The 11,577-nt window shown below is 37.3% G+C and overlaps 1 protein-coding gene across 3 annotated transcripts in view; it reads left to right on the top strand.

Annotated features, from left to right (window-relative positions):
* The window catches only part of dusp16 (dual specificity phosphatase 16), a 97,359-nt gene that overhangs the window by 81,539 nt on the left and 4,243 nt on the right, over positions 1-11,577 (top strand). For all 3 annotated transcript variants that reach the window (XM_043709457.1, XM_043709459.1, XM_043709458.1), the window contains exons 4-6: positions 4,643-4,806; positions 5,143-5,302; positions 7,513-7,636. In XM_043709457.1, the coding sequence (XP_043565392.1) occupies positions 4,643-4,806; positions 5,143-5,302; positions 7,513-7,636 (448 nt within the window). The remainder of the gene's footprint in view (positions 1-4,642; positions 4,807-5,142; positions 5,303-7,512; positions 7,637-11,577) is intronic.

Below are 11,577 nucleotides of genomic sequence, written 5' to 3'. Positions count from 1 at the left end.
GAACAGGAGAATCGACGTTTCGGGCATGAGCCCTTCCTGACCTGCTGCGCTTTTCCAGCAACACATTTTCAGCTCATGTCTGAAATGTTACCAGTTCCATGAAAGTTGGGCCATCTTGATTAATGCATAGAACCAATAAACGGTGAACCACGTGCCGACTGTGCTTTTTAATGTGGAGATGTTTTTAATTATTAACAGATAATCACAAACTGATCTAAAATACATTAGCTCTTATTTGAAGTAGTTTTATTCGCATTACAGTAACCACTTCTTCAGACAGTGATGCATGCTGCTTTGTTACAACTTCTGTTAAATGCAAATGAACAATTTGCAATTATGGGCTCCAGAAATCTGTTAATATTGCAGAGCATGAAAGTGAAGATACTTACAAGTGAGCAAAACTTTTACATAAAAATAAGTGCATCATATTGGATCGTGTGGATTATATTGGGGAAAATTAAGAGAATTTAAACTTTGCAGATACAAACTAAAGGTCTGTTTAAACAAAACACAGTTTATGATTAAAATACCATGAACAATTTACATTATCCACATGTCATGCCCAGTAAAGAGCCACATTCATAACTCTCAAGATGCAAACTCATTCAATTTTACTATCAAAACTGGATAATTACTGCTAAAATGGCCACTGAGAGTCTACTGCCAACTGTTCGATTTCTACAAATAAAATCAACTTCTGTCTGAAGCTGTTTCTGGAAAGTTGTCAAAATGTAAATGATACCCAAAACTCAATAACCTACCCATCCGATATGCCTTTATCTCCAAGGTCAGCATTCCACAAAGAAGGGTGCAGAGAAACCAGTTTGTTGACAAGTGTGAACATCTACAATTGTGTAGCACTGGCTTCTAACATCTAATTGTGTGGACAGTGGAAGCTCTGCTCTTATGGTCACATTATCGAAACTGAGCTATCTTCCTACTCCAACAATCAGATAGGAAAGTGTCACTCTGGGAACCAACAAGACAAAAGAGGGACCATAACCCCTGTCAGTAGATTAGAAACCTGCCCAACAATCCAGCTCGGGCAGCGTGAAGGCAATAAATTCATTTTTACCTGCAAGGATACATTTCTGCAAATCACCCATTGCCTCATCTGGAGCTTCAGAGACTTCCAACTTCCCTTCATCTTCAGGGAAGGTGCCCGTCCAACCTACTCCATGTAGTGCCTAAAAGACTCGATTTGCTTTTTGTATTCTGTTAATAAACTAATGGCATGCTTTGTTTTTTAGAGTCCATCCTTTATGCATGTATGTGTGGTTTTGATTGTATTTGCATTTTGGAGTGTGTGAAGAAGGGGTGTTGTTATTGCAGACAATTGAGGAGAAAGGGGAAAAGTTATCTCTTAATTTATTTTCCCCATCCATAATACATGGCAATGAAGACAGAATTATTGAATTATATGTGACACAAAAATAACACTGGAGAAAATGATGATGACAGTGAAAATGAGCAAACTTCTTGCTTTTTTGGGAACTAGCTTCAAAATAGGTTTGAAATCACAATGTACCCTGAACTGTGCTGTGACAGGTTTATGATGCACTAAAAATTATAATTTGAGATATTTAGTTAAATGCTAGTGAATGTTTATAGTTGATGGTTGCACTTTTAATGTTTTTTTCAAATTGTATGGTTCATTCATTTAGTTTTATTTTACTTTATTTTTGACAACGACATGGAAAAAAGACTAAAATCAAGGATTATGAAAGGAACTACTGCACTTTTTGAAAACAAATTACTGAAACTCATTGTGAATTGTGCTGTGAGTTGTGTCTAGATTGCTGGTTTGTTTCAAAAGGTGAGGGAGGAGAGGTATGTTGGCATGGCATTGGGTTGTGTGTGTGCGGTGTGAGATTTGGCCAGCAGCAGAGTACAGAATTGATTTGTGCAATTGTGAGCAGTTGTGAATGCCAGAAGTCATCAGCCTGATGATAACTCACTGGTTGTTGGGCAGCAGAACACCTGTTTTGTGTGAACAACTCTGAGGCGTAGGTGTCCAGACTAAAAGGAGCAGAGTCTGTGTCAATATCTCTGCAGCAAAGTAACTCAAGCCTGGAGACAGTCAATTAATCTTTCCCATCATTCGCTGTTAGATGTTGCCTTCAGCTGGTAACGAAGAGATTTTATAATTTGAATACCAATTGCCCTGTGCCTCTGGCAAAGAAGTGAAAGATTCCACTTGGAGAAATGAAGTTCTTGGGAAGCAAAAGAAATATATCATCAAATGCTGTGGACTAATACTTTTGAACGATTTCCTTGAAGTTTTTCCTCCATCCACAACACCAGATTTTTTCTATTATTTTTATGGAATGTGAGTTTTTATTTCATATTTTTATTTATCTGTACCCAGAATCTGAGTCCATCAGATAGGTAAATTGGAGGCTTTGCATACTTTTAATTAAATCATTAACTTTTGTGGTGACTCTAGGAGCCATGAGTCTCAAGAATCAGTATACTTTTCCAATCGGGTCATAACATCACAAAATTTCTTCCTTTAATCTTCCTCTCCTGGCGTTGGTGAGTAGTGGTAGATGATGCCTCCATTGTTCTTGATTTTGTCTGTGGTCTTTGACATGATTCACAACACCATCCTCCTTCAACTTCTCAACTGGTTCCATTTTAATTTACCTAATTATGACCAGGATATTATTTGCAATGTTTTCACTTCCTGCTGCCCATATTCCCCAGGGATCTGTCTTGGAAATTTCAGTGACATCAGCTGAAGACACAGTCAGTTTTCATTGAGCAAACCTAGATCCATCTGCCAATACTTCACTTGACTCACTCTATGTTGCTAAGTTAGCAAACAGTTTGTCTGACATCGTCAGATTCCTAAGTTGTGAATGTGATTTTCAAGAAGGCCTTTAGTGATAGGAGTTTTATTAATTGGTAGAAATTTGAGAAATGTGTCCTGTCAAATTTGATTACAGATTCTTAAAAATTCTAAAATAAAAATTATGCCAAATACATAAAGGTGAGCAATTATTTATGGAATTTTGGAGCCAATGCTAAACTCTGTGTTACTGTTCTTTGGTTGAGTGTTGGTTGGGTCTAACAAATAAAGATTTTGGCCTTAATATAGTGTGTATTGCAACCAGAGAGATGCTGGTGATATACCCATCAATAAGCATCAAAAACATTGACCGCCCCTTTGACTTTGACATCCAGTCACAATGTCCATGTCAACAAATAGAAGGCTACAAACATCAGCAGCAATTTATCTGTTAAAGAACAGCCTTCCGCTGTACTGTTTCTGAAAGATATCCAATAAGTTCTGCTAACTTTTAGACTAGGTTTAGCTTTATTCAAGCAAAACACTGCTTTACCTACTATCTTTCAACATTTCTATCTGCTTATCTTGGATAATGAGGCTATAATTCCATCCAAAGCAATGAAACAAAAGACCGTAGGGTGGTATGCTGAGAGATTTCATCAAGACAAAAGGCAAAAACCCATTGGGAATATACTAAATAGAACAGCATACCAATTCTTTAGTCATTTCAATCTGTATGCTAAAAGTCAGATAGGCAGTATCCCAGTTGTATTTGGTGGATTTGACACTGGGTGGGGCAGTTAAAATCACACTGGCGTTCTTTTGCATCATAGGACCCCAATTTGCATACATTCAGGGGGCTTGGACCTTAATTAAATGATTAATTGTTAAAACGGCAGCCAAAATAATTGCAATAGGTTAAGGTCCAGTAAGATCAAATTATTCGTTTTATTGACTTATGAATTCGGTTGGGTTAAAATTGCCATTTTGTTTGCACAATATTATACATTTTCAAGCAATAATTGAAAAAAATGTGACATGGCCTTCAGCGCATGTACGAGATCTGACTGACAGCAAGTCTTCATTATAAAGAGTGACAATATTCCAAAAGTAAGCATTGGCTGTCAGGTGCTTTGAGGCTGTCTGGTAGTCATGAAAAATGATATAAATGCAAATATTTTATTTTTAAACAACAGTAACACACCAATCATCATTTTAAAAGATGCGACAGTTAATTGTGCATTTTGGTTTTGACTCCTTGCCATGAAATGAGTCTTCAGATTCATTTGGTGTGGCTTGCAGTGGTGAGCCTATATGGAAGAAGCTAGGGGATAGACAGAAGAATAGAGTCTGAGCCTAGAATACAAGTCTCTACTAGAATGATGATCTTTAATTTAGAGCAATCAACCAACAAATTTATTTTCTTAAAAAGATAAAACTAATAATTGGCTAAATTGTCACTAAATTACTCCATGCACTTAGCAACTACAACTAGGAATTGGGAACAAAAATTTTAGCCCATCTACAATGGGCAGGAGGCACTGCACAGGGGAAGTGAATTGAAGGGTGAAACAAAACAGCTGTAGTCTTTGTACTGTATAGGGATTAGTTGTTGGACTTTTTTGGGTGACCTTTGTGAATAGCCAGCAAGAATAAAGCAATATTAGTTATTGAACATGCCTGATACCAGTAAAAAGCAAAATAGGAGGGAGAGCAAGTATTATTCCTTACCTCTTTTGAGTTTTGTGCAAAGTTTTGGAAAGACTTGATCATTCTCTTTGTCAGTTTTGAAGTTGCTAAAGTTTTTAGTTATATCCTGATCATTTTGTCTATTTTTGATGTTGTCTATAGGTGGATTTGCTACATTTTCATCTAGCTTCTCAGGCCTCTGTGAAGGAAAATCTGCTCTAGTACCAACAAGCATTTCACAGCCATGCTTACCTGTAACCAACACTGGCCCAACTCGCATTCTTCCTCATCTTTACCTTGGTTGTCAACGAGATGTATTAAACAGGGTAAGGAGTGTAGCTGCCAGTGTACACAAACCTTTGATTCTGCACGAAATAGCAGTCACTGTAATTAATTGATTTAATTTCCTATTAAAGTGATGTTTTACTACTTGTTTTGTGTATTTGCGCCAATAAATGTACCACAAAAAGGAAACAAATGGAGCAAGACTGATTTGATTCAAAACATACCCACTTCCAAAGTTAAAACTGAGTTCATGGTGTTTTGAGAATTTACAGATTTGAGTTAGAATTAAACTAAACAAAGTTCCAGTTTATGATAATCATATAATTTGATTTGTACTGAATAGTAATTATATATTTTCTGTTTTACTTCAAATATAGGAGCTAATGCAGCAGATTGATATTGGCTATGTACTCAATGCAAGTAACACATGCCCAAAACCTGACTTTATCCCAGAGAGTCACTTCCTACGAGTTCCAGTCAATGACAGCTTTTGTGAGAAGATTTTGCCTTGGCTGGACAAATCAGTAGAATTTATAGGTCAGTAGGGACTTTTTATTTTCTTGTTTCTTAAATAAATTGTAATACATACTTTGGGGTAATTTTGATTATGCTTTCATGTTGTGACTCTGAGACTTCCTGATTATAATTGTCCTTCATTCAGGAAGGAGATAGATGTGTGAGAAGAGCTTGGGTGCTTTACCCTGTTGTGACTGCTTCCCTCCCCCATAGTGGAATGTTGTACTTTCCATTTGACACCGCTTCGTAAAACTGAGATTAGGATCTCTGAGAAATTGCAAATGTAAATCTACATTAGATCATCAGAATGGAAACAATAAAATCTGTTATTTTGATCTTGCAGCAAATAAATATTCCATTCCAACTTTTCCCAAAAAAAAACTAGTTTACAAATTAGAAGATGAAGTAGGGCTTTAGGGAGGGGCTGAATAGGCTGGGGCATCCAAAGCTGAGCAGAGATCTCATAGATGTTTATATCCTCATGAAGGGCATGAATTAGGTTGTTATGAACTAGGCCAGACCCCCTCAAAACATTTCCAGAAAGTAGCCTAGACCCTAACTTTGCTAGTTGTTTTAAGTAGGTGGAAAGCAGTTATTCCAGAAGAGGTGCCGCTGGTCAAACCACTTAATTTTAAATAAAACAGAATTTATTTACAAGATTACCGGATGAAACACAAAAGAGAACAGAATGCAGAATAACCTAACCTATCTGAAAACCCAACAGATTATCCCAACTTAATGATGCTGTTCCAAATGCTTGCAACAATCCCCATAAACACCCTTTGTGCCTGCTTTTACCTTTTGTGCCAGAGTCTTACAGGAGAGAAGTCAGAGAGAGGTGACAGCATGGAATACCTTCTTCCATGTCAAAAACTGTCTGACTGCTTTCAGTGAATAGGCAGGCTGCCAAAACAAGAGAAAAGCTGAGCTGGGAGAACTGGCCACTCCCCTTTCATTGCACAAGTGTTTTTTTTTCTAAAACTTGAAAGCCTTTTTCCTGAGACAGTATCTGTTATCTCTAATCAAATTGGCCCTAAAACAATTAAAAACCCAGACTTTTTGGAACCTGTGTTTTGACCTCCTGGAAAAAAAAGGACAACATAACCCTGTTAAAGGAGCAGCATCATCACAGGGTGAATAGTTAAGATATTTTTCCAGGATAGGGGAGTCCAAAACTGGATGGCATACATTTAAAGTGAGGGCAAAAGATTTAAAAGAGACCTGAGGGGCAACATTTTCACCCACAGGGTGATGCCTGTATGGAATGAGCTGCCAGTGAAAGTGGTGCAGCTGGGTACAATTACATCATTTAAAGGGTATCTGGATGGGTACATGAATAGAAAGTGTTTAGAGGGATATGGACCAAGTGCTGGCAATTGGGACTAAAAAGAGTCTGTTTCCATGCTGTATAACTTTAGGTTGACTATTCAGCTACTTGAGCTGGCTCTCCCATTCAGTGACATCACAGTTGCTCTTAGTGTTTCTGATTTCAGATTCTACATTCCCCTCTCTTCCCCGATAACCTTTGATTCTCTTGGTAAACAAGAATCTTATCTCCACTTTTCAAAAAAAATTCAATCACCATCTGTTTGTTGCTTTGAGACTGTGTTCAAAATCACAGAATCCTCTGAGGAAAAAGTAAATGGTTGTGTAAAGCTGGTTGCTGTACAATTTTTCTAGAATTTTCTTTGTTTATTGAATGATCCAATTGATTGTTAGCACTCTCAAAGCAGAAAAAAAATACCCATTGATCCATGTTGTAGATAAATTTAATTTTCTTTCATCTTTTTGCACTTACTCACTGAAGTGGTTTATTTTCCAAGCATTGCCCAGCTATTTAAATGAACGTTTGATCCCATAGGAACTGATGCAACAAGTTCATTATGTGGTCAACCTACCAGCTACTGTTCCTCACGTTTTCTTTCAGGCCTTCATAGATCTGGGATTGGCAAAGATGGATTGCAGGAATAGCAATCCATGAGTTAATTAACAACAAAAGCTTGACATGGCACTTGCATACATGCATGAACATTATCTAGCAACGAGGCAATTACGTGAAGGGACGCACAACAATGTGAACAATACTGTTATTTTATGAAATTATATGTAGTTCAGACTAATCTTCTGGATAAGAGTATGATGTTCTAATGTCATAGATTAGAAATTGTACCTAATCCCAGTTTTTAAAAACTGAGAACATTGCTAAAGTGCCTTCTTCTTTTCATTTCTAGAGAAAGCAAAGGCATCAAATGGATGCGTGTTGGTGCACTGCTTGGCTGGAATTTCCCGTTCTGCCACTATTGCCATAGCTTATATAATGAAGCGAATGGATATGTCACTAGATGAAGCTTATAGGTAAGAAGTATTATGTTATCAGTTCAGTAGTTTTTGCGGAGATTTTGTTACTGACTCATAATGTAAACGGAATAACAAATTTAAAGATATGGAGATGTGTATTTTATTGGAGTAGTCACTAATTAAAAAACATAATCTAATCCTTCAAAATAGTTGGGAGATGACAGTAATGTGGCTGGTGTGTCACGTGGTATTGACCTTCATCAATAGCAACTATTAAATATTAGAAAACTGGTTATTGTTGAGTTTGATAATGGTGGCATTCCTTGTTGTTACGGATTCACTTTGGTTATAATTTGGAAAAACATCACTAATTGGTTATGTTGGATGTGTTCTGCTTTTTGTGGTAGGTCATACCTCATTTATACAGCATTTGCAATGATAAATTTAAGTTGTCATAGCTCTCATACTGCAGCCATAGGGCTCCACTCATGAGAGAGAGAAAGAGAGAGATGATGACTGGTAGTGGTTTAGCCTAAGGGTCAAAATGCCTCAGGCAAGGGAAAAGATTGATCAGAGTCTTTCATGGTAACTTCAACTGATGCAGGTATAGAATCCATTCTGTTGGTGTCACTCTGCATTGCAAGCTATTAACCCCTGGAGATTAATGTGGCTAGTTTCGCTGTGGACATTTCAGGTCCCATAAACATACTGTTTCTTGTGCACTTACGTTTCTGCACATTAACATGAAAAGTTAAATTGGCTGGACTCTGCCATTCATAATAGGGGGCACTTAGTATAATCATGCATTGAGCAGTTCAACTTTATCTCATCAATTGCTGGAATTAGTCATAATTGAGGATCGGGCTATCCATATGGTCTTGGGACTAGAAATCTTAAGGGCAAAAAACAGAAGGGTTTTGGATTTCAGGTGATAAATATGATTCAATGAGACTATCATAATAGACTTCTGACTTGGACACCACACCCTACCTAAATGGGACAAATGTTTGAGTCACTTGGCTGGAATTGAACATCTTGTCTTGATTTGATGCCTGGGTACTGTCTTTGTGTTTATCAAGTACTAATTTAATGTTTGCTTTCTGTAGTAACTATTTTACAGCTGGATGACTTCCCACACTTCTTAAAAAGCCATTTGACTGGCCAAACAGGTTGGATGCCTGGACTACGGTACATGGGAGTATATGGACAGAGAGTCTTTCACGAGTAAACATGCCTGTCTTTGCCTCAAATCTCTCACTGTCAATAAGCTAATATGCAGTGCAAGCTGGCAATATTCCAACCAATAAAAGGGGAAGATGTATTTACATGATTTGCTTCAGACTATGGCCATACTCTTGTGCAGGTTCAGAATGGGATTGGTAAAACTAATATTGGACAAAATATAAAGGGAAATCCAGGGGGATTAAGAACAAAGATCCAGAGAAAGGAATGAGGGGTCGTGCTACTAGGACAGATAATTTGCAGATCATAGCACTTGTTAAAACAGGAAGCTTTTCAAAGAAATGAGAGGAAAACTTGATGTGGTTATATAATCAGGTATAAGGGGGATAGCTAGCATTCTTTGAACATAGGATTAAGAGTGATTTATTGCCTGCCTCAGCCTGGTGCTGAGGCAAGGACCATACTGGAGGGTATTGGAGAGGAAGGCAGTGTTTTCAGTGACAGTTGTTTATACTGAGACCTAAATGTATGAAACAATAGGCAAGAGATCCTTTTTGAGAGAAAAGTTTTGTTTAAAGACTGAATTATGATCTGATAGATGTAAATTAACATGAAGATAAGTATATTAGAGGTAAAAGAAATAGCTGAAGGAGTGGTATCAAAGAAGAACTTCATTTCAATAGATGCTAGCACAAGTACTAAGCTAGGAAAACTATGCATTTTTCTGGAAAGGCAGTCATAAAGACTTAAAAATTGAAGGGCAGGCTGTCAAGTTGTGAAGGGGAGTTCAAATTCTGCCAATGAATTTGAAATCATTGAAAATCTAGAACTAAGAGTCTAATGATGATGATGATGATGATGAATCTACTGTTGATTGTCAGAAAAATGTCCTTCATGTGACTCCAGACCCACATCAATGTGGTTGAGTCTTAATTGCCCTCTGTGCAATTATGGATGGACAGTAAATGGGGGCCTCAGCAAGAACATCCTTATCCTGTGAAATGAATTTTTAAAAATCTTTAATTTGTTTTTGAACTACTAGTAAACAAGTAGCAGAGACAATACTGGCAGAAGAAAGAAAATACCTTAAGACTGTAATGGGAATTTTTGTGTATAAACCCCTGTGTAGCTGCTGTGAAATGTTGGAATGTATTTATGTAGAAGTTAGACCCATATGCAGCCAGAGTCATTTTTAAGATAATCACTCAAATTCAATATCTTTCTGTTGAGCTTATGTTCAGGATAGATTGTTCCAAAATCAAAGGGGCCACCCTATTAAATATAATGAGCCCAATTTGTTTAACTGCCTAATGTTGTGTGGACCATTTTTCTAATAGTGGCTGTAATATAGTAATGTGATGTTTTAGGTTTCTCCTTTCAAAACCAATTCCTAAGACTTGAAATCTAGATAAGGCTGACTTCAACCTGATGAAGTAGTGGCTTTTTGCAGTAATTTGGATAAAATTGCAGGTGGTCAGTGAACATGCTGCAAATCTCCTATAGACAAATGGGTCAAAGAACAGTATTTAATATTTCAAGATTTTTGATATAAATGTTCAACCATAGATCAAACATAACTAAACAGGTCACATTAACTCATGCAAAAAAGTCTCCATTTTACACAATGCCTAGAGTCACTCTCAGCTTGAGCATTTAAGCCTGTCATAGCAGAGGTCTACAGTTCTTTTGTCGATCATTCCACTCAGCTCACTTTTTTTTTTGTAGCATACTTTGGTGACTCTCCATTTCAAAGCATCTTCCTTGTCCATTGCTTTACATCTTAAACAGCTGCTGTCCAGTTTCTATGAAATGTTCTGAAAAGATGTTAAAACGAGCACACACCCCTTGAAAACCTTGAACTTTCTCTCTCTTAATGGTAACCAGATCACAAACAGGTCCATTTGAAAAAAGCTCAGAGTTGTTGGCAGGGAGTGTTTACATAAAAAGGTCTTGATGTAATACAAAACTCAAAAAGGGTGAGCACCATAAAACAAAATTACGTACATGTGAAGAGAAACAAATAGTATAGGATGGATGAAGCAGATGAAACTTGCCAATGAAAACACAAATCTTCCACAATTAGGAAAAAGAAAACAATGCACATTCCATAAAAACTAAATGATGCTATAAATAGTGACATTAAAGTAAGGAAATGGCATATGTAGAAGAGATTAGCATATCAGAAAACCCAAGGAATATAATAACATAGATTCTGCAAAATTGTTTTAATGGACAAAAGGCACTAAAAATGTCCACACTCGAGAAGATATTTTACAATTAAACTTTTTAGGAAGCAGAAACTGTTCCTGTATTTTAAAGGAGGAGAAACCAGGTCATAACTTCCCAATGAGAAATGTTTGGTTAAAGAATTTGTAATTAAGGAAAGAACGACTTAAAATTTCAGCTAGCCAGTATGAATTTGCAGAAAGGTAGGACCATAAGACATAGGAGTAGAAGTAAGGCCATTCGGCCCATCGAGTCCACTCCGCCATTCAATCATGGTTGATGCGCATTTCAGCTCCACTTACCAGCGTTCTCCCCGTAGCCCTTAATTCCTCTAGACAACAAGAATCTATCAATCTCGGCCTTGAAGACATTTAGCGTCCCGGCTTCCACTGCACTCCATGGCAATGAATTCCACAGGCCCACCACTCTCTGGCTGAAGAAATGTCTCCGCATTTCTGTCCTGAAATGACCCCCTCTAATTCTAAGGCTGTGTCCACAGGTCCTAGTCTCCTCGTCTAACGGAAACAATTTCCGAGCATCCACCTTTTCCAAGCCATGTATTATTTTGTAAGTCTCTATTAAGTCTCCCC

The sequence above is a fragment of the Chiloscyllium plagiosum genome, chromosome 19 (assembly GCF_004010195.1).
Source record: "Chiloscyllium plagiosum isolate BGI_BamShark_2017 chromosome 19, ASM401019v2, whole genome shotgun sequence".
In the NCBI taxonomy this organism is placed as follows: Eukaryota; Metazoa; Chordata; class Chondrichthyes; order Orectolobiformes; family Hemiscylliidae; genus Chiloscyllium; species Chiloscyllium plagiosum.
This window is presented reverse-complemented; position numbering and strand designations above follow the sequence as displayed.